General features: G+C 32.6%; 1 protein-coding gene across 2 annotated transcripts; it reads right to left on the reverse strand.

Annotated features, from left to right (window-relative positions):
• Positions 1-4,351: 4,351 nt before the first annotated feature.
• On the reverse strand, positions 4,352-24,516 carry LOC143229226 (uncharacterized). 2 transcript variants are annotated; one of them, XM_076461232.1, is made up of 4 exons: positions 24,263-24,516; positions 12,931-13,055; positions 12,517-12,748; positions 4,352-5,151 (listed from the first exon to the last, which is right to left on the reverse strand). In XM_076461232.1, exons 2-4 carry the CDS (start codon positions 12,940-12,942, stop codon positions 5,021-5,023), a joined length of 375 nt encoding a protein of 124 aa, XP_076317347.1. In that variant the 5' UTR covers positions 12,943-13,055; positions 24,263-24,516; the 3' UTR covers positions 4,352-5,020. The 2 variants fall into 2 exon arrangements, with proteins under 2 accessions (XP_076317347.1, XP_076317348.1); XM_076461233.1 differs by lacking the exon at positions 12,931-13,055 and having other exon boundaries at positions 4,354-5,151.
• Between the last annotated feature and the right edge of the window lie 553 nt (positions 24,517-25,069).

The raw sequence follows: 25,069 nt of genomic DNA on the forward strand, positions 1-25,069 counted from the left end.
TTTTAATGGACAGTATTGGTTTTAATTGCGTTGTAAAATTTATATTATAATACATAGGTAAACATAGGAGATTTTTATTATAGATATATACGCTATCAAATATATGATCGAGTTAACAAAAGTGTAACCAAACAACGTAAAATTATACCATTTACACAAAAGTATAAATAATGATGTCATTTTAAAGAGAAAATGTCTGCGGTCTTAACAACAAATATTCTGAACGTCAGACATAATGAAAGCAACAGATAGAAAACTAGAAAGCAAGCTACAGGTTCAAGAAGGAGTTAGGAACTTGGTGTTAGGAACCAGAACATCTTAGATCTCATTATCATTCACTGTCTACAGCCGATGTATGGAGTGATATTTACCCTTAATGACGTAAATATGGAAATATAATATATCGAAGGCGATTTCATAGTAGTGGGATCACCGAGCCACCAACGCGTAAAAATTCCTTGGTTACAAAATTACTGACTGACCACAAACCTCTTTGTTTGTTTGTTTGTTTGTTTGTTTGAAATTAAGCATAAAGCTACACAATGGACAACCTTTGCTCTGTCAACCATGGGTATGGAAACGCGATTTCTAGCAGTGTAAGTGCGCAGACTTACTACTCTTTCAGTGAGAGGCTTAACTCCAAGCTACTTGATTGTTATTTGGGTGAAGTGAGCACAAAAGTTTGTCTGAAATTTTATTTCTAGCCGCTCGCTACTATTACGTTCTTGCAATCTGAATCTCACTTCCTTGTAATTATCGAAACAGTTTCGAGAAAGTATTGTTACATATTAATGGAAGTTTGATTTTTACGCGACAGTGACCTTAAGGGTATTGCTTACCGACCTCTGTTTAAACAAGCTTTATTCGTTATACAATCGGGAATTAATTTTGAAAACTCAGCTGCATATATCAAAGACTCCAGTACTGGAACTAGAAGCTTATGAAATAATGTACAAAAAGATTTAAAATATGCAATAAGGGTTCACTGAAATGTATATTTATTCAACAACACCGTTTTTCTAGTTGCTTAGTCTCACGGTATATATGGAATAGTAAGTATTAGCTTGCACTTGTCGTTATACCCTTCTAGAGTGGCGCTCCCAGTTTCAGTGCTTTTCGTTTAGAAAAAGAAAGTAGTGACCGCAAATAAAAGAAGGTTCAGCAGCAGTAAATGTATTATTGAGTAAACTTGAATCTCTGACTTCCTTATAGTTGAAATGAGAAAGGGACCTGATACAATGTAAATAAGTTGCAAAGCAATCTCTATTCAACAAATAAAATCAAACTAGACAAGTTCACTTGACAATGACGACTCCTTCTGTTCATAGAAAGAGTGAATCGAATTCTCTTGTCTTCTTCGCAAGATGTTCCGTGATGTATTGTCTCCAAACTGAGGGAGCACAATGATTGTTTATTGAATATAATAGTGTCCATTCTTTCAGTGGGAATACGCTGATTGTGTTTCTGCTTATCTTTCCAAGACTAAAACTTGGTGGATATTGTCGAGATATTACAAGTCTCATTAATGGTTAAAGCTACTTCTAATATATACACAGTATACTCCAACTATGTACACTAAAGCCATCTTTCCTTCGAGATAGCGCATGTGATTCCAAAGAAAAAGGAACCGTAACGACGTGTAACTGGTGTGAGAATAATTTACCATGTTTTTCAGTCAAGTCTCTATGTCTAGATTTGTGTGTGCGCCGAAATAAGCTTGTGCATCAGAAATTCCTAGCAAACGATAAATGTTCACCAAGTGTTTACTAACACTTACAAAACTTGTTGCTTTCGATTTTTCATTTCTTAATTTTTTTCTACTTCTTCCATCAATATATTTTCGACAGTTTCCTCATGATATCTAAATGGAGCATTATGTGTTATTCTGATTTACTTTTATCTATGGATTCAGAACAGTTAAGCAAAATACGGCAGCGAAGGAAAAACGAATACACACAAGTGAACAAATCTATATTTATAATAATTAGTCTGTATTTAACACTAAACTAGTTGATTCTTTATTCTTTGTTATGACGTCACTGATGGTAAAGGATGGAGAATGACTGCCATTGACCCATGTTTCTCTTTTTTATAGAAAGATGTCTATGTGGTGGGTGCAATACTATGATATTAGAATTTGAACAGAATGTCTCCCTCTGAGATACTAAAAATCAATTACATTAGGTATTCTTCTGGAGAAGCCTAGTATTATGAATATGTATTTGAAAGTTAATGTGTAATGGTGGTGACCTCAATGGGAGTTCCCTTGAAAACCGTAGAAATAGAAAAGAAATCGTTATTCTTGTCAATGAATGAAACATTTTAACAGACATAAAAAGCCACCTTTTTAAGATCTTTTGAATAAAAATTATGTTTTACCAAGAGATTTATGGGAAAGGAAGCAAACACTGAGAAAGTTAGGTACTTGTATCTTGTAAGAGGGTTTTAAATCAATAAGAACATAATCTTTGGTTTGAATCCTCTTTCAAGTATTACCCAAGGTGTTTGAAGCTGGGATAGCCATAACAGTAGATCAAACTCTGTTACTTACTTACTTACTTACCATGGAGTCCTACAAGAGGATTTCGATCACATTGATGCCAACGTTCCGTGGTTATTCTAACAAATCACAGCACCAAAAAAGACAGCAATGAAAATAAATACTCAGTTGATGCTAGATTTTATTGATTAACCAATTGACCCTGGGAGAGGTACACATTTACATCATGTAAAGGTGAGAGTAATGTGTTTTATCAAACCAGGCAATATAAAACATACCAGGCAACACTCCTTTCCCAGAACTTTCTATCCACCGTCATTAGTTGACATACAAATAAAACATGATGGTGGATTCTTAGAACCCACGGAAAATAATCTACACTAGCAGGACTTACTTTCGGCCATGATGATAAATATAACAAACAAGGACACTTATCCCTATTATCAGTACTTAGTAACTTCTACACGAAGCATTTCGAAGAAAGCGCTGAAGACCTAAGATGTATTGCACAGATGTATTGATGATACTTCGTAATATGGCTATATATCCCAGATAAGATTGTAGAATTCCAAAACCACTTGAACCTATAACATCTGACAATACAAATGACATCAGAAACAGATAAATTCGTATTCCTTAATTAACTAAAATAAGGCAGTCGTTATATTAGACTGCCATTCGATTATTTTACTGATCCATTCATTATCAAACTTTCCATTGAATGGTCTGATTTTTAACGTCAAATCAAAACTGTAGGCATAGCTGAGTTTGGGTAAATCTTTCTTTCCTATAAATGTTCATTCACTAAATCAAAGGGAACATATTTTAAAATTCTAAGAAGACACCTACGAGCTTAAAAACCAGTTCAGCACATTTAGTCTCAATTAATATATATTAAAAAAATGGTTTTGAGTTGTATAAAGAAATACAGTAGTTAGAGTTTCAATAGTTTTGTTGTGCAAGCTTTTATATTGAATCGTTATATGTAAATATGCCTTTAGATTAAAAAAAAATTTTGAGTGATCATTTAATTTTCAACAATAATTCAAATAATATAACAGTTTGTTATAACATAACAGACCATCCATTCAAAAGTAAAACACAACTTACAATAACCTATGTGGCTGTGGACTCCAATGCATTGAAGAAACTATTTTAAAATCACAGTAAAATTTAAAATTTAGGAGCATAATACATACATAAGTCTTTCTTATACTGATCTATCTGCAATGATTCAATACGTCAGAAAAGCAGACCATGCAGTAAAATGGAATAATGAAAACATAATGACTTTCAGTCCCACATGGAAAAAAGAAAGACAAAAAGGGCCTTTTACATTCATATAACTGGGAATAGCTTAGTTAATTAGGCATAGAAGTCAGTAAAACCTATTTAACCCCCGTAAATCTATTGAAGTAATTGGTTGATTAAAAGCGTAAAAGATAAGCCATAAGTTAAATGTCTTTCACACTACTTTTTCTGACATGATTCGGAACAGATTCCCGGATCCAATCAGTCACTTCCACAATTAGTGCACTAGCAGCCAAAAGAAAAGTACGATATAAAAACTAATATATAGTAATAACAAAGTCATAGTTTAATAGTTAGAATTAAATAATAATTCAGGCTACTGACGTATTAAATCAGTAAAACTTTATCGGTATTAGTTTGCATTTGTTTTTTCTACGTTGCCATGTTTGCATGTACAGTTATCTCGTTGGTAACAAAAATATGATTTATTTTATATTTACAAAAACACAACGATTTCTGTCCAGATTATGTGAGCACTGTTTGACAATACTGTATATTTCATCAACTTTTGTATATTAAAACAGCACATTTCACGGTTACCCTTAAAGCGGTAAGAAAAACAAAATTCATTCGCACCTTGTAAAATTTCATCATTGTAAACATTTAGAACAGTACTAAAATAACATACTAAATATTTTTATTGCATTTTATAGTTACATTTATTTCTTGTAACACATCTTTTCTCACGATTTAGCTGAAATAAAACTTTTTTGTTTCCTATAAAAATCATTTACAAGAGTACCAAAATAGCCTACTAAGTATGTTTATTACGTTTTACAACTCATTTACATATTGTGACACGTTCCTCACGCTAAAATAACGCAATTTAATAACCATCAGTGAAAACGTTGTGTTTCATATTTAGTTTAAAATTTTGCCGACAGATGACAAGCTATTCGAGGTAGTTGCACCTTTTCAACATTTTGTTGGCTCGAGTAAGACGGACGAACAGACAATAAATAACACATTTTATTAAATACAGTGAATGAAAGAAAATAAAACTTTGAAGTTGGTACACGTATTTTGGCTTTAGGCATTACTTATTGACAACAACTTTTATTGTATACTTCATTTTGATTTAACCACACTCTATCTTTCTAATAAATATCTAGGGATTCTTCTAACTTTCAGGAGTTGTAATAAATCTTCTGCACTACATAAATAAAATAAATATCTTTCTATCTGGATTTACATAATAAATAGTATGTTTTAATCATTCGGAGGAGCAACAAGCTGAACTTCGGTCATCCCTGCCCATATGCTCTGTTTGTACGAAGCTGGTAAATTTTTACAACTAAGTTTTTCTTGAGTCAGCGTCAATTTTGCCACTTCGATGTTACCTTTAAGATAAAAAAAAAGTTGTTTTTAGAGTATCCCTTCTCTTTAAATGTACATACGTATATATCAGTTAACGTCTATCAATTTCTTTTGTCTTGCGAAAATAAAAATTAAGAGATATCTGATTCATGTGTTTAACATTGTTGGTTAAATTTATAGTGTCGATGAAGAGATCTGATTGTTGTGTTTAAGATTGTTAGTGAAATTGATAGTGTCGATGAAGAGATCTGATTGTTGTGTTTTAAACTGTTGTTGAAATTTATAGTGTCGATGAAGAGATCTGATTGTTGTGTTTAAGATTGTTAGTGAAATTGATAGTGTCGATGAAGAGATCTGATTGTTGTGTTTAAGATTGTTAGTGAAATTGATAGTGTCGATGAAGAGATCTGATTGTTGTGTTTAAGATTGTTAGTGAAATTGATAGTGTCGATGAAGAGATCTGATTGTTGTGTTTTAAACTGTTGTTGAAATTTATAGTGTCGATGAAGAGATCTGATTGTTGTGTTTAAGACTGTTGGTGAAATTCATGATGTCGATGAAGAGATCTGATTGTTGTGTTTAAGATTGTTGGTGAAATTAATAGTGTCGATGAAGAGATCTGATTGTTGTGTTTAAGATTGTTGGTGAAATTTATAGTGTCGATGAAGAGATCTAATTGTTGTGTTTAAGATTGTTGGTGAAATTGATAGTGTCAATGAAGAGATCTGATTGTTGTGTTTAAGATTGTTGGTGAAATTAATAGTGTCGATGAAGAGATCTGATTGTTGTGTTTAAGACTGTTGGTGAAATTTATAGTGTCGATGAAGAGATCTAATTATTGTGTTTAAGATTGTTGGTGAAATTGATAGTGTCGATGAAGAGATCTGATTGTTGTGTTTAAGATTGTTGGTGAAATTTATAGTGTCGATGAAGAGATCTAATTGTTGTGTTTAAGATTGTTGGTGAAATTAATAGTGTCGATGAAGAGATCTGATTGTTGTGTTTTAAACTGTTGTTGAAATTTATAGTGTCGATGAAGAGATCTGATTGTTGTGTTTAAGATTGTTGGTGAAATTGATAGTGTCAATGAAGAGATCTGATTGTTGTGTTTAAGATTGTTGGTGAAATTTGTAGTGTCGATGAAGAGATCTAATTATTGTGTTTAAGATTGTTGGTGAAATTGATAGTGTCGATGAAGAGATCTGATTGTTGTGTTTAAGATTGTTGGTGAAATTGATAGTGTCGATGAAGAGATCTGATTGTTGTGTTTAAGATTGTTGGTGAAATTGATAGTGTTGATGAAGAGATCTGATTGTTGTGTTTAAGACTTTTGGTGAAATTGATAGTGTCAATGAAGAGATCTGATTGTTGTGTTTAAGATTGTTGGTGAAATTGATAGTGTTGATGAATAGATCTGATGTTGCGTTTAAGAGTGTTGGTGAAATTGATAGTGTCGATGAAGAGATCTGACTGTTGTGTTTAAGTTGATAGTGTCGTATTACTGATTACGAGTATCAATGTTCAAACACTGGTAGTCATCTTCAGCTAAGCTGTTTGGTTATTATAAAACAAACGCTAGACAATGAGCTATTTGTGCTCTGCTTACTACGGGTATCGAAACTCGACTTTTAGTGACATAAGTCTACAGGCATTAGCTTTAGGAGTGGGTTGCGCTCAGATGAGATAGATGCACTTAATTTAAGAGAAGGCTTGATAAATATTTGGAGGATAAGAGCTGGTTTTCAGTGCTTTGATTAACGGATGGGACAACTTAAATCGACAAACAGGTCTCTTGTTGTTCTTGAATTAATATGTGTATATAAATAGTCCTAGGTAAAAAAGTCGGCAACACAAAACAAAAAAAAACTACACTTTTTCACTCATTTCTATAAGGCATTTATTCTTACATAGAAATGGAAATTAAAGTAACTTGGCACTAAAGATTCAGTAGAATTAAGTTGTTACTAGACTTTATGGTTGTGCATGAAAATCAGAAATGTGAAAATGATGAAAACTTTTAAGAATAATTTCAACATTCTTCATCTAATTGTTATAACATTTAATTCAACTTTAAATAGCCCATCAAGAATACTGGATGGAATTATCCTACTCTTTTCTATTCTCTTACTGCTGAATAGACATATACATGACTCTCAAAGCCTGACCCATGCCCCAAACGACGTCACTTCAATTTCCCCTGATAATTTGATATTATTTTATTTATCGTAATAGAAAACAATAATAACAGTTTTCTCATTTCATTCTGTCCATTAACTATTGATTCAGGCAAACCAGAGTTAGACATGTAGCAAAACTTTAAAGGAATATTCTGTGTACTGTTAATATTTTAAGCAGATTTGTTGCAGTAAGTATATCGTTAGCATATTGCTAAAAACAACTCCTCGTAATTTGGTTATGATTGATATATTCATAAACTTTGAAAAATGGATTTAACTTTAACAGTAGCATATTAAACAAACATGTAACGCATAAACGGTACTATAATATTCGAACTGTTGAAACAATGTTATCCAGAATTAAAAAAAAAGAAATTGGTATAACTTAGGTATGTATTAAATAGTTATAGATCAAGTCAGTTTCCTCTAAGTAATGAAAATGTGGTGAATTACTGGATTTGTTGTACCACTCGTTCAACTGGTTGTCATAGTGACACGCGGTCGAGAAAATTTTTCATGTCAGATGAATATTAAGAGGTCATTAGTTTTGATTAGTAAGTGCGACCCTCACGCAAAATGTTTAAAGAAATGAAACATTAATAAATTACTTCACGACCAAGCTATTCGTACAATAGATTTACGAGGTAATTTAGAAAAATAATTACACCCCTTTTTTATTTTTAAAATCTAACTTTTCATTTCATAGACTTATAAAAATGTAAAATATCTTATTATTCGTTTTATCTTCCGTGCGTTTTGCTTGCTTAAATTATTACACAGTGAATTTCCTCCTGTATAGAAGAACACCTGGAAAGAAATAGGGCTTAAAATAGCAAGAAATAAAATATTTCTCGAGTCTTTGTGATTAAAGTAATAACTAGTTTATTATGTATTTTAGATAGAAGCTATAATCGAACATAAGAAATTACTCACAAACCTCGCTCAAAAAATGTTTCATTAAATGATTGTTAGTCTGAAGTTTTAATACATTACAAACGTGCACATACACAAGATAAATTGAGAAAAACTCAAGACTATTTGACCAATTTTCCTCAGTTATGTTTTAGCTAAATGCCCAAAATTGTGAAATTTAGTGTTTGTGTATTTCACAACTAATTACGTAGATTTCCTTGTTAATGACAGGATTGTATTATTTCACCAAAGTGAACCCCTCAGATAATTAGAAGTTTAATAATTCAATAACATTAAATGTTATAGAATACTCAAGTTCCAATATGTATGACAAATATTGATTGCATTACAATATCTTAAAACCTTTTTCTTAATAATTACATTTCATATATCAGTTCAAATTTAAAAATTGGATTATTGAGAAGGCGGCTTTAACGCATGCACGAATATATAATAATTTTAATGACTGTGTTTTATAAAGAAATTTCCCAGACATTTTATATTATATTCGAGTAACATTTCTTGAAACCAAAATGACTTGAACATCGGTGTGATGGAGATTGTGCTAATGTACATCAAATTATTAAGTAACTGTGTACAAGGATTTTATTTTCAAAATATGAGGAACCACGTCATATTTCGACCATATCTGTAAGTGTTTTTTTTTTTTGCTCACGTGAACCGACCACCGAGGTATCCAATACACAAAATTCCTGTTCTTTTAACGGTTTTTGGAATTGTCTTTGCAATATGTTTTATTCAATTAAAAATATACATTTGATAGGAGTTGCAACAGAGTGTTCATAACACGGACAGTTTCTACTTACTCAATACCCATCTTAATCTAGTTTACTATTTTTCTACAGTATGATTTTAATGGAAACCAACCTCAGAAAATATATAAGAAATACCAAACCTGTTATGTGAGATTGGGGATTAGATCTGGTAATGCGTTTTACGGGTTTCTGATAGCATACACTATCATCTTTAGATTATCACTCTTACGTTACCACCTCAACAGATCCCCAGATTATCACTCTTACGTTACCACCTTAACAGATCCCCAGATTATCACTCTTACGTTACCACCTCAACAGATCCCCAGATTATCACTCTTACGTTACCACCTTAACAGATCCCCAGATTATCACTCTTACGTTACCACCTCAACAGATCCCCAGATTATCACTCTTACATTACCACCTCAACAGATCCCCAGATTATTACTCTGACGTTACCACCTCAACAGATCCCCAGATTATCACTTTTACGTTATCACCTCAACAGATCCCCAGATTATCACTCTTACGTTACCACCTCAACATATCTACATATTATTACTCTAACGTTACCACCTCAACAGATCCCCAGATTATTACTCTAACGTTACCACCTCAACAGATCTCCAGATTATCACTGTTACTTTACCACCTCAACAGATCCCCAGATTATCACTGTTACTTTACCACCTCAACATATCTCCAGATTATCACTCTTACGTTACCACCTCAACAGATCTACATATTATTACTCTAACGTTACCACCTCAACAGATCCCCAGATTATTACTCTAACGTTACCACCTCAACAGATCTCCAGATTATCACTGTTACTTTACCACCTCAACAGATCCCCAGATTATCACTGTTACTTTACCACCTCAACATATCTCCAGATTATCACTCTTACGTTACCACCTCAAAAGATCTACATATTATTACTCTAGCGTTACCACCTCAACTGATCCCCAGATTATCACTCTTACGTTACCACCTCAACATATCTACATATTATTACTCTAACGTTACCACCTTAACAGATCCCCAGATTATTACTCTAACGTTACCACCTCAACAGATCCCCAGATTATAACTCTTACGTTACCACCTCAACAGATCCCCAGATTATCACTCTTACATTACCACCTCAACAGATCCCCAGATTATTACTCTAACGTTACCATCTCAACAAATCCCCAGATTATCACTTTTACGTGATCACCTCAACAGATCCCCAGATTATCACTCTTACGTTACCACCTCAACATATCTCCAGATTATCACTCTTACGTTACCACCTCAACAGATCTACATATTATTACTCTAACGTTACCACCTCAACAGATCCCCAGATTATTACTCTAACGTTACCACCTCAACAGATCCCCAGATTATTACTCTAACGTTACCACCTCAACAGATCTCCAGATTATCACTGTTACTTTACCGCCTCAACAGATTCCCAGATTATCACTCTTACGTTACCACCTTAACAGATCCCCAGATTATCACTCTTACGTTACTACCTCAACAGATCCCCAGATTATCACTCTTACATTACCACCTCAACAGATCCCCAGATTATCACTCTAACGTTACCACCTCAACAAATCCCCAGATTATTACTCTAACGTTACCACCTCAACAGATCCCCAGATTATTACTCTAACGTTACCACCTCAACAGATCCCCAGATTACCACTGTTACTTTACCACCTCAACAGATCCCCAGATTATCGCTCTTACGTTACCACCTCAACAGATCCCCAGATTATTACTCTAACGTTACCACCTCAACATATCCCCAGATTATTACTCTAACGTTACCACCTCAACAGATCCCCAGATTATCACTCTTACGTTACCACCTCAACAGATCCCCAGATTATCACTCTTACATTACCACCTCAACATATCTCCAGATTATCACTCTTACGTTACCACCTCAACAGATCTACATATTATTACTCTAACGTTACCACCTCAACAGATCCCCAGATTATTACTCTAACGTTACCACCTCAACAGATCCCCAGATTATTACTCTAACGTTACCACCTCAACAGATCTCCAGATTATCACTGTTACTTTACCACCTCAACAGATTCCCAGATTATCACTCTTACATTACCACCTCAACAGATCCCCAGATTATCACTCTAACGTTACCACCTCAACAAATCCCCAGATTATTACTCTAACGTTACCACCTCAACAGATCCCCAGATTATTACTCTAACGTTACCACCTCAACAGATCCCCAGATTACCACTGTTACTTTACCACCTCAACAGATCCCCAGATTATCGCTCTTACGTTACCACCTCAACAGATCCCCAGATTATTACTCTAACGTTACCACCTCAACATATCCCCAGATTATTACTCTAACGTTACTATCTCAACAGATCTCCAGATTATCACTCTTACGTTATCACCTCAACAGATAAGCTCATCATACTGTAAGTAACATTCCTACATTTCGGTGTGATCGCTTCCTACTTATTCAAACCATTTAAATTACATTATTCAATTTTTAAAGGGATTTTAAATAATTAATACTTTGCGTGTGTTTCTCGTAAATAAAGATCTTGGATCTAGCAAAAAACAGTTTGTTAATTTAACAGGTGAAATTCCCAACTATTTTACTGTTAAAGTTAGTTTGAGGCCGCTTTTTTATGCATATCGCTTCCTCTTCAAATACTTTTGATTGGTAATTATTAACTTACTGCTAAAATATTTTCGAAATAATATTTACAACCATCACTTATGAATACGAATAACCACCTCAGCACGTCACTTAAAGACAACAATCTCTCAATGCACAAACAACAAGTTTTTGACTAATTAAAGCATGATAATTCCGCAGTATATAATGTACAATTCTTACTTGTTACTGAATCCATATCCCATATATTACAGCAAGGTTATTTGCTTCTTATAGTATTATTCATCAACTCTAGAAGACCACACAACTTCCAAAGGTGTCATTGAAGCATGTATCTTATTATTAACTGAATATTTCTCTAATGTGGAAGGACAATCTCTAATTACACCCTGAAACTATTTGCTTGTCATAAAAGGAATGCCACTAAATGACTGCTCACTTTTCTATAAAAGACTGTATTTCCACTAATTATCATCATGTTCCTATATCTTGTGGGTGAACCACATCTCAAAACCACTAATTAACAAGTTACTTTGTGTAAAAGAAGCGCAACTAAATGACTACTTACTTTCTTTATATGGAAAACCATATATATTCATATAGTACTTCTTGTTCAAAATTCTTATGTCGAAATAAAATAAACTGACTTTAAAAATTTCTCCTAACTATCAACTATTGACTGATCTCTTCTTTCAGGCAACAATGACATACGATGTACTCACTAAAAAAGAACTATTACTTAACTCCACACATCAATAAGTACTAGTTGTTTGAGCGAAGATCTCCCCTCCTTTCTGATGTCAGTAACCATATCATATTCCTTACTATAGAACCATCACGCCAAGTACTTACTGTTCTTACTACGATCGTCACTCCAGCCATCATTAATTGACTTATTATTTCTTAGGGAGGGACTATGCCCCCAGACGTCACGGGCCATACCAGACCGCTGTTGTCCAGTAGGTGAAGGGCTAGGTTCGTCCTTCGTCTCCTCAATGGAAGTGACCTGTGGTACTATGTGAGCAGCCGCGGCCGCTGTTCGTGTGTTTCCACATCCCATGTATTTAATCGAAAACAGTCTAATCTACATAAAGAAGAATGACAAAAAACAAACAAACTGATAATAAAACAAAAAATTTTGAATAAAACTACTTTATCAATAAATTTATATGGGATATAGGAATTAAAAATAATAGAGATATATTACGTGTTTAATAATAATATTAGAGACATTACTGTTCGTAGAAAAGGCTTAATTCAACATACCTTTATTGTCATTACAGTACACGCTCAAATCCTCGCAGGGTTTTTGCAATACAAGACCAGGCAGTTCGATAAATCTGACAAGTAGTTTCTATTTACAGAATGTTCGGAGTTTGGAAAGAAACAGTCTGCATACAAATAAGACCGTAGATGTGAATTAAACTACTTGATTTGAATCAATATCTTTAACTGACATTGAATAAAAGGTACTGTACAAGGATAGTCAATTTCAACCATTCAAATTGACATGACGCCATTTTGAGTATCAACAGGCAACCATTTTTAAGTGCTATATATGTTACTGTATTGAGCGACTCGTTGTCAACTGACATGAACGGTTAGTGTTGTCATATAAGGGAACGTGATATACCAAACAATAAAAAATACTTCGTGTGTAAACCTAAGCGACGTCATAATTCTCAGCGAGAAATTTACTACCAAGTCAAGTAACTATAATAACAAAAATAAGTTATTGATACAAATAAACCAGATGAAAAAAATTAAGATAGATGAAGAAAGATGAAGAATACGTACATAAATATATATGATTATAAATAATATAAATCTTTACTAACTTTTGTCCGATTAGCTAGCTGTATCACATACGATTATTTGGACGAAGATCATTTATTGGAAAACATCTTGCCACTAATTTCACTTAATTGTTTTTTCTATCTAAATGTAATAGTTAATCATGCACTAAACGAGGGAGAATGAAGCCAAGGTATTCTGAAACCATTTTAGCTGAGCACAAGGGTATATCCTTTTTAGTATTCTGAAAACGTTTTAGCTAAATACAAATGGTATATCATTTTTGTATTTTAAAACCAATTTACTTATATAAAGGGTATATCATTTTAGTATTCTGAAACCATTTAAGTTAAATAAAGGGTATATCATTTTTAGTATATTGAAATCATTTTAGTTAAACACAAGGGTATATCATTTTGGTATTCTGAAAACGTTTTAGTTAAATACAAGGGTAGATCATTTTTGTATTCTGAAGCCATTTTAGTTAACTACGAAGGATATATCATTTTCAGATATCTGGGATTAGAGGAATAATACTCAAATAGATCTGTTGGTTCGAAGCATCATTTAACTTTGATTTTTATAAAACCGTAAACAATGTGACTAATTCACGTAAAAATTAACAGCTCGTATTTCAGTTTCTATATCTGTTTTTAAACAAAAAGCTACACAATGGGTTATCTGAGCTCTGCCCAATGGATGCATCAAAACTCGGGTTTTGGTGTTAAAAGTGTATAAATTTACCGCTCTGCCGCTAGGGGAAAGAACTGTATTTCTGGTCTACTCGTGTAATTTTCTTCTTAACGAGTTTTAAAGATTAATATTTTTTGTTGACGTTTTAGGGTTTTCATGAAGTTTATAAGGTTGCGATGTAATTGTAACTTTCTCTTGTGGCAAACTTAAAATTTTTTTAAAATTTTCTATATGTATATTTTAACCTTTCAGAATCACACCTTTAAAATGTATCCTGCTTGGAAAACCACAGGTGGAAAGATGATAAAAAGTTGAAACCAAGTGCTTTGACAAATATTTAAACTTAAATGAAATCTAAGAATTTGTATTGTTTAGAGTTTTACATACTGCTTCCAATATAGTCTTGTTTTGCATTAAGTTCATTGTATTTTGTAAACAGCTTTTGAAAACTATCACGAATATGAACATATAGAATTCGTGTCCTTTTCTAGTGTATACTATATATATACACGGTCTGTACGGTTATTGTTCTTACGAAATCGTCACGAACAGTTTAAACCCACATTTAAAAATGTACACGAATCATAACAAATTTAATTTAAATTAAACTACATCTGTTATAAACTGAAGGCATTACTTATTTACCTGTGTTTTATTCTTTGCGATAATGTAATGGATTTTTCAACACTATGCTTGATTTTCATATCACGTTTTAATGTTCCTTATTAAAATTAATACTCGAAACAATTGTATACAAACTATATTAACCTTCAATATAACTTAGAAGTTCGTCTACTACATTTAATATCCCTTAGTGCTTTAAAATGACCAGACAACTTAATGAATTTTAAGCTATAACAAAGCTAAGATACGTCAGTGTAGTGTACGTGTTTTTTTCAAACTGTTTTTATTTCTCCTTTGTTGCTCGTACAATGTGGGTTCCTTGCACATTCTCCTTTCCAAAACTTTCTCATTAAATTCACTACTGCTGACCTACACATTGAAATTATTTTTCTTCAGAATTATCTCTGGGGTTTTTTTTTTCAGCCAAATTCAAACCACCATACTTGTTTTTCTCGTGTTTCAATAACCTTTGTTTCTTATTAGGTGCAATGTGGCACAACACGTTATGTGAGTATCGACACTCAATTTTTAAATTTATAAGCCATCAGACTTTCCGCTAAGCGACCTCTTTGTCTCATGCATGTAATTAAATAAAGCATAATTAATTAAATAAAGTATAATTAAATAAATAAATATAATGACATTTGAACAACATTTTTATTCCTTTATTTTATTTGTGTTCAATTTAATTTTAACAATAAGGCAGCCCCCCGCTAGTACAGCGGTATGTCTCCGGATTACAACGCTAAAATCAGGCGTTCGATTCCCCTCGGTGGTCTGAGCAGATAGCCCGATGTGGCTTTGCTATAAGAAAAACACACAAACAATAAGACTATGAGATTTTGTATATACATTAAATTAACGTAATTAACGTAGTATGGCATATGGAAAAAACACAACATTATCTTTATAATAAAGGTGAGCAGATCTTGACAAACAACATTTTAACATTTTGTTTCTCTCACGTACGTGCGTTGATCGCGTATTGTGCTCAATGTGCAGTTAACCTAGTTCTGATATAGTTGAGATTGTTATGTATTACCAAAGGCCGTTCACCTTGCTAAATAATTCCTTAGTTTCGTGCTGTTGTATCCTCTAGTAAGAGATATAGGTGGCAAGCATACTCTGATTAATTTGACCCAAGTTTATTATTCACATATAGTGGTTAGTTTCACTTGACATCTCCAGACCTACTCTTGATTAAAAGCTTCAGTCTCTACAAAATAATGCTATTTTAAGTTTGTGTAATGTTTTTACTTGTACAAAGCTGTATATTTATCCTATGTAGAAAATAAATAAAGTGACTGTTTAAACATTATTTTACAATAAGTCCAGCCTCTTTACTCCAACGCCTAATATGAGAAATTTAACTTAACTCTGTCAAACATTTACGACTACATCTCTAGTTGTTGCTGGTACTATACGTACCTGAGGGGTATCATTGTGCCTAAGAATATAACAATGATAAAACTACATAGTAATATCTAAGCTTCTTCCCTTGGGTAGAACCTAGATGAGTTAGTATGAAAAAATTAAACAGTAAGACTTCCCTCCTTTGGTTTTCAACATGGCTACGTTAGCATAACAATAATCTTCTTTAAAACAGGTTAAGTTAGTGTAACAATAACATTTAAAGGATAGGGTTTTTTTTTTATTGGGTTTTGTTAAAACAGGTTAAGTTAGTCTAACAATAACGTTTAAACAATAAGGTTGTTTGTTTTTTTCGGTTTTGTTAAAACAGGTTAAGTTAGCCTAACAATAACGTTTAAACAATAAGATTGTTTGTTTGTTTTATTTTGTTAAAACAGGTTAAGTTAGTCTAACAATAACGTTTAAACAATAAGGTTTTTTTTTTTTTTTGTTTTGTTAAAACAGGTTACGTTAGTATAACAATTACGTTTAAACGGTAAGACTTCTTTCCCTGTGTTTTCTACAGTCAATCATGATACTTTACTTTTAATATAAAATTTACTTAACGGTAGTTGAGTTTTCTTTCGTTTGTTTAAGCTCATAGATGGAGTTAAAAGAACATTCAAGAGAAATTTTCCAACTATGTGCTAAGTTAGGTTTACGTGGGGGTGCCATGCAATTTAAAGGAGTATCCTTTAGTTTATGTTAATAAACTAGAAAATATTCACCAATGGTACCATCGCTATGTCATATATTATTTTCTGCTCTTTTTCATATATTAAAAAGGCACATGTTGGGTATGGCATACTTCCTACAAATATACTAGGCTGACAACCTAAAATGGATGATTTAAACTCTTTTTCTTTCATATACACAAACACAAACCCAGTATAAACACGATCCTAACGAAAGAAATATCCATACACGAACTTCTTGAATCAATAAAAAACACAAAAAACAAACCTCCGGGTGCAAACACTCCGAAATTGCTTGACAACCTAAAAGTACTTTTTAACCTATCTCTATCCTCAGGATGCATACCAGTTTCTTGAAAGCTTGTTAATATTAGGTTGAGGAATAATTCGTGAGCGTTTTTAAATAATTTCATTCAAGCATTACATGCAAGACTATACAATACTTCAATGCATGAACACATTACACCCAAAGCATTTATTATGATACTTTATTTCATGTAATACCTAAGTATATAGTATGCATTGTTTTAAACGAAATTGCAAGAAATTAAATGCGAAAAGCAGATGGTGTCGAAAATGCTCGATTTTGTCCACTTGACATTCCATTTAATGAGCTGAAAATGAAAGCAAAAATTAAAGACATATGGAAATCAAACACACCATCTATTAGAGCAAAAATTTATCTACCAAATGACATGAAATATTTTGCGAAAGCGTTTCATTTATGAATATATTTTTTTAACTTGAAGAAACGCTCACGAAGTATTCCTCAACCCAATATATTAATGTTCCATAAGGAAGGAAAGCCAGCTAATAAACCTAATAGCTACCGATCAATCAGCATGACCAGCTGTGTAGGCAAAATTCTTGAAAGAATAATCAGTAATAGACTCTCCACATTCTTGGAGCCAACATCAAAATTACCAGAAGAACAAAATGGATTCAGAAAATTTATACAAACAACTGACCACTTAGTCAGACTAACCGAAGAAATAATAGACAGCTTTAACAAAAAACAATGCACTGTCGCCTGTTTTCTTGACATTGAGAAAGCATTTCACACTGTATGGCACAATGGTCTCCAGTTTCGTATGAATGAAATGAGACTACCGCGTGGATATTCGCTGACCATCTAACTTTTTGGAAAATATAAAATATAGAGTAAATGTAGAAGATACCTCTTCTGAATACTTTACTCCATAAGCTGGTGTCCCTCAGGGATGGGTGGTTAACCCTATACTCTTCATCATGTGTGAAAACAATATGCCCTTGAAGGATCCTAATCATGGATTTTTCTTTTCAGTTTTCAGATGATGTGGCAGTCTAGAAAAGTGCTACAACACCAACAATAGCAGCCACAAACATACAACCGCAACTGAATAGAATAAGCAAATACTGTCAAAAATACAGAATAAAAGTAAATACAGCAAAAACACAACTTGTCGTCTTTACGAAATTGACAGAATACAAAAACTACAGCCTGAAATATATATGAATGGAACACTACTTCAGACTGCCACATCGGCAAAATTCTTGGTCTAACCTCTGATTCAAAATTAACGGATTAACCATGTAAACGTAATTAAAAGTAAAGTCTGGCTAAGAACCAACTGTGCTAGGAGTCTAGCTGGCAAGAACAGAGAAGCATCAACAGACAATATACTAAAAATTTACAAAACATATATTAGACTTTGCAGCTCCAGCTTGGATAACTGTAAGTGACAAAACAATTAAAACAAAACTACAAACAATCCAAAACACACTTTCCACATAAAGTTCCCAGAGCAACATCATATCAATTTATACATAAATATTCTAACATACCAACCATAACAGATAGACTCCTAAATAGTACAATAACGTACTTTGATAAAAATTGGATGCGAACTAGGCAGATACCTCAAACATGATGAAGTTAGTCCTAAACACCTCTCCCCGATCAACATTTATTTTAAAAATAAAAATAAATTAATTAAAAAAATATATAAATATAAATAAGAGCACCTGAACCCCCAGGGTGCATATGATACCCAAACCCGAGAGAGAAATTCGAGTGCCTTAACCGGGCCCATATCAATCAGAACTTCCTTAACTAAATACTAATAAGTATTACTTTAGCATTAGCATCAGATCAAAAATAATATTTACTCTTGTGGAAGTTCAGAGGCGAAGTATTTGAAATGCGATTTTTAGAAACAGTTATTATGAAATCCTTAATGGGCAAATTACAATATATACAGTCTTATATAATTTTCATCACTGATAGTTAGGCCTATTAAATACGTACAATAAAAGGTGTACAAACAAAAAATAGACAGTGTGACTGCTTCAACTTATCATGGCCGATATACCCCTGATTTTATTTTGAATATGTCAAACTGATAGTACCTTTGGCACAGATTTACTATTTGTATTGGATACTTAATGGCTTACACGTGAATATTCGTATATATTCGTCTAACTTATAATCTAGATAGAGAACTATGTTTTGTATTAACGTAGAATGTACAAACTCTATCATATAGGTGGAACGTACTTGTCTTTGGGGCACATCAGTGAGTGAGGACACTTTATTTGTTACGTTAATCACGATTATTTCACTCAGAATTGAAACTGCGATTTCCATGATAGTTAGAGACAAATCTTAACCACGTCTATAATTCTAAATATTTATCGTATGTATCATATCACGAAATAAAAATAATTACTCTTCCATTCTTGGTAATTCTTTGCAGAATATTGGCTTCTGCACAAAAGTTAGGGTTAACTTTATACTTTAAAGTTTCATTTTAACACCAATTTATTTAATGATAAACAACATCTTGGAATAGGTCATATTAATATTCAATATATTACAGTTTGACTGTTAATATAGCATACTTCGCGTTTATCTGTATGGTTTACGTATAATCCACATAATGTCATATGCATCATATTAACTGTAATACAGTACAGTTCAATTTCATCATTTACACATATGACTATACATTTACATTAGACTACCTTACAAGTAAGTAATCCTGAAAAGTAATATAGAATGACTAAATGAAAAATAGGAGTATAACTGTATAAAATCTACTATGACATACGTAACACTGTTTTTATTTTTGTCTCTTTAACACACAAGTTATCAAACTCTGTGTGTTAATTTTCTTACAACTATACATATAGTTAAGTATCTAAAGCTGCTATTACGTTTTGTCAAATGATTTTCTAAGTGAGTGACTCTTTCTAGAACAAATCTAATCATATCTGTTGTAAACATTACAAGTAAAAAAGAAAACAATCAGTTTTTTTTTATAAAATAAGCGAAATAAATTAGTGCAAAACCAAATTTTCCATTCTTGTTTTGTCTCTCTTTCTGGAACAAACCATGCCCTATTGTTCCCACTGTGATATGTCCAATTAGTGTCATTTGAAGAAAGAGTAAAGATATTAAAGGTCTCGTGTCTTATATTGTCTCTCAAGAGCCAAGGGGCGTCTTTACACTAGAACGTGTTAAATATTACAAGAAAATTCAATTCGGAAATTCCCAAAGAGAAGGGGGGTGTATCTGTTTGAGACAACTTCGACGCAAGTTTTTTTTTTTACTGATAAATTTTAAAGTCAAATACAACATTTTCATGTCCCCATACTAATTAGTACTAAGTTCTACCTGCTGTGTTCTATCAGAATATCCTGATAAAGCCACATTTTCAGTACCATCAACTGAGCAATTGTCAACTTTTTATTCGTTTGTTATCAACGTTTTATGTTTAGGTTTCAAATGAGATACAAACAATTTCACCTGCTATTCAGTAGGGAAGATTGAATCATCACGATAGTCAGCAGTAGGATGAGCAAGCAGGAACACTTTGAAAGCAGCTACTATCATATTATTATACATAGTTTGTTGCTCAGTATCTACCAAGATGGTTTTAAGTGGTTTCTCAATATCTGTGTGTGTCATTTGAAGACTTTCAAGCTTGCCGTGTTTGATCGTTAAATTCGTGATGCGTTGACCGATTTCACTCACCACTTCAAATAACTTCTTTGCAGCCTCAATGCTAAAAGAGTGTGGGAAATTCATTGTTTCTAATCAATAAAAAAATCGAAAATTTTTATGTTCCAATTGAGAAACTCAGATTCCGTAGCGTTTTTTAAAACAAAATATCCCCTAATGGCTCACGAAGGGCCTACTGTAAAAATTGCGCTATGTTATTGGATGCTATGACAAAATAAAAAATGATAACTGTTGTTATTTATTTCACGTAGATTATATAATAATATTTTCTCAAATTTTATATAGTAGTAATTGGATTTGTTTTAAGTAAGGCATTCATTTGGAAAACCATTTGGCAAAACGTACTATCATGTAACTTATTTTGCTATATATATATAGTTAGTTAGATCAAAATGATCACATAGAGTCTGATAACGTGTGGGTTAAAGTAGACATAAAAATAGAAACAGAGCTATATAGGTTGAATACAGTTGTACTACCTTATTCTTCATTAGGTTAATTCAAACGAAATTGTATCTAGGGTTTGAACATTCTATGTTAATTTGAAAATATATATAGATTGTTTATTAAAGTAATTTCATTTTAGTCACATCGTTAAATTATACGAGTAGTCAAATTACAGCAAAACTCAACAAAATAAAACAATTTCTACGTATTTAAGCACTTTGATTGTTATTGATAGATAATACTCAGTAATACAGTTAATGTTTATATATATTTAGATTTTAATGTTTAAAGTTAAGATATAAAACAGAATTCTGCGCAGATTAAGTAAAATAATATACAGATAAACATGAAGTATATTGTACAAGTAGTCAAACTGTAATGCATAAAATTAGTTTTACATATTCAAAAGCTTTGTTTATTATCAAGTAAATGGTCCTAAAAGTGAAACTATAAAGTAGAATGTTCACTCTAACTCTCATGCAGAAACTAATATTATGTTAAGAATTACAGAAAATGAAATAGTAATTTATTTTATCTTGTAACGTGACGAATGCAGTGATATATGGAGTTTGAACAATCTACATTAACACAAAAAATAATCCTCTTCGTAGATTGTCATTTAAATTAATATAAGGATATTTATATTTGTTAGCCATGGAGTACGAAATTTACATAGGAAAACTGTGATAAACGTAATATTAGTTTTATGTATTTAGAATGAAGACAGAGGCGTATAGGTCATGATAAGTTGAAGCAATCGTACTGTATGTTTTCTGTTTGGATGTACTTTGTTGCTTTTAGTTTATGCGACTCCAACAAAAATACCTAGAGTTTGAAAATTCTAGGTATAAAAGCGACACGAAAAAGTCCTTTTCAGTACTATGTTCATTGTATAAGTAAATCTTGAAACAAAAAACTATAATACATAAAATATTAATTTTAAGAATTAAAATATTTTGTTTGTTATTGGTATTGAGGTAAAATTATAAAGTGGACATTTTACCCAAATGATAACTTAGAAACTCATATCGAGTTAAAAGGTACAGAGAATATAGTAGCAGTTGTTTATTGTTTTATATGAAATGTTAAAGCTTGACATTAATTTTCAAACAATTTCAACAACACACTCTAGTAGCTCATTTGCAAACCGCATAACAAACACATACTTGTGCCGCTCTGCATGATATTGGAACTATCTGCTTCTAGTGATACACCTTACAACTATCCACTCCCTAGCGCCAATCTGGGGAATGATTCACCCTTTGCAGTACATTAGTACATTCTATAATTTTCCGCTCTCTAATGTCATTTGTGACACTGATATCAGTTGAGGCCTCTTCCCCCGGACCCTCCCCCAACAACACACACTCGGTAGTACAGTTTATTCTCTCTCTCCCCCTCAAGTCTTTTCCCTTCAAGCCCAGGTGTTCTTTTGGCACAGGGTAAGCTCCGTAACTACCAACTTTAGTTGCAAGACATAATATATAATAGTAACAAGTTATTCTGATGTCATTTAGATGGTAACACTTTAAAACGAATAGCTATAGTTACTCTGTTTTAATTCAGTTTTGACTTGCTTAAATAAATCTAATTGATGTTAAAGTAATCATAGTGATTTTGTATCAGCTTAGTCAAAATACGTTTTCGCAACAAACAAAAGTAACATTATTTATTATCACTTATTTTGTATGCTTTGTTTTTTAATTTCGCGCAAAGCTACATAAGGGCTATCTGTGCTAACTGTCCCTAATTTAGTAGTATAAGACTAGAGGAATATCAGCTACTCACTACCACCCACCGCCAACTCTTGGGCTACTCTTTTACCAACAAATAGTTGGATTGACCGTCGCATTATAACGCCCCCAAAGCTGAAAGAGCGAGCATGTTTGATGTGACGAGGATTCGAACTCGCGATCCTCAGATTACGAATCGAGCGCCTTATCCACCTGGCCATACAGTCCCTGACTTATTTTGATAGTAGTACATTAAGCAAAGCAGCAAATACTGAACATTATCAGAACATAACTAAAAAAGGTTAGACAATTCTCTCGAACGATTAATATTTACAGTTTTAAAAAATTAACATATTTTAACGAGTTATTTCAACTAGTTACTTATATTTATAGCTTGAAAACACAAAACATAGATGTGAAAACACAGATGAATTTAACTGAAACTAGCAGTAATGAGTGCGTTTTCAGTGTTTAGTGTGCAGGTCTATAAGTCTATGGGTCCCCCATTCGTGTTCGATTATTGCAAAAAAAATCATTATTTTAAAACTCACGCTCCGTACTTTGGAGATGTGAGTGCGTCATAAAAATGACGGTCAAATCCCCTGTTCGGTTACACAAGAGTGAGCCAGAAAAACAACGATAGACATTATCGCTTATCTACCTTCTCTCTGCTCTATCAGTTCAAAATTACGGATGACTAGCGCAAAATGCCCTTAAGTAGTTTTTCGTGGATATTCAAAAGCATAACGTTTACGGGCTTCTCTGGTGTTCCCTGTAAATCAGTTTAAAAGTATTAAATGCCTGTTTCATTCATATATTGTTGTTATATAATGTTAGATGCATATGTAAACCGGTCTACTATCTTTTATTATTATTATTATTATTATGAGAAAGTGATATTGGTCTGTACAAGAAAAATTACTTAAATTTACCACAAGAATAAACTGTTGTTTAGTGACTTCGTAAACGTTTCTATCAAACATTAAATCTTAATTTACTGCTGATCGCAGTGTAAGTTTGATTACCTTATGTCAGAAAAGATCACATGTCGCATAATAAAAAACACAATTAATTATAGTTTCACAAAAATATAAAGTTTGAATGGGAAAGTGCATCAACAACCAACATACTACTATGAGATATTTTGAAGCTGAACTGTAACAAGTACTACATGAAGTACATAGTTACGAATTACTTACAAGTTATGCTGTGAAAGTAGAGCTGTTCCATCAGCAGGCAACTTGTTACAAACTTGTGATTTTTGTCAAAGTTAAGGAGTCATATCAAATTTACTAACACTGGCATTTAAAAAAGTGTTGGTAAATAATACATAAAACTTCCGACAGGTGCCTGCTACTTTGACTTGGTATATTGAAGTTCGTTCCTTCCCAAATGCGTGACGCTACTCTACATATAATAGTATATTAAATGAGTGTGTTTGCTTCTGTACAGTTAAATCGCCATATGAATAACAAAGCAAGAGGAATTTTTTCAATGGAATGATAAAAATATCGATCATACTGAACTTTGAGTTTGGGTTAACGAATTGCGTTCTATCTCATGCGCGTGCGCTCTTTCTGTGGGCGTGGCAAAAACACCTGAAATGTTGCGTGTTTTACTGGGATACAGCTGACGTTATTACGTTCCGTAAAGCCCACCTTATACATGTTTGAAACTGAATGACGTATCCACCAGAATAACTATAACGACTCTTATTAACGAACAAAAAAATGTAACTTTATTTAAAATGAATGTATTTAATTTATTCGTCTCAATACATTATAAATAGTCGAAAGAAATCGCAACAAAATGCAAACAATAATTTTGAGAACTGCTTTAAAAATTCACATTACCATAAACCTGTGACTATGCCCTAACTTCAGTTCCCTGATATGTACTTTGTAAACGAGCAATTGTCAATAAATCGATTAACCTTCCTGAGTAAAACGCGTGATACACAGTTAGCCTATGCAGCTTTGATCTATAATTTTATGTTCAAAAAACCC

Source organism: Tachypleus tridentatus, chromosome 10 (assembly GCF_004210375.1).
Source record: "Tachypleus tridentatus isolate NWPU-2018 chromosome 10, ASM421037v1, whole genome shotgun sequence".
In the NCBI taxonomy this organism is placed as follows: domain Eukaryota; kingdom Metazoa; phylum Arthropoda; class Merostomata; order Xiphosura; family Limulidae; genus Tachypleus; species Tachypleus tridentatus.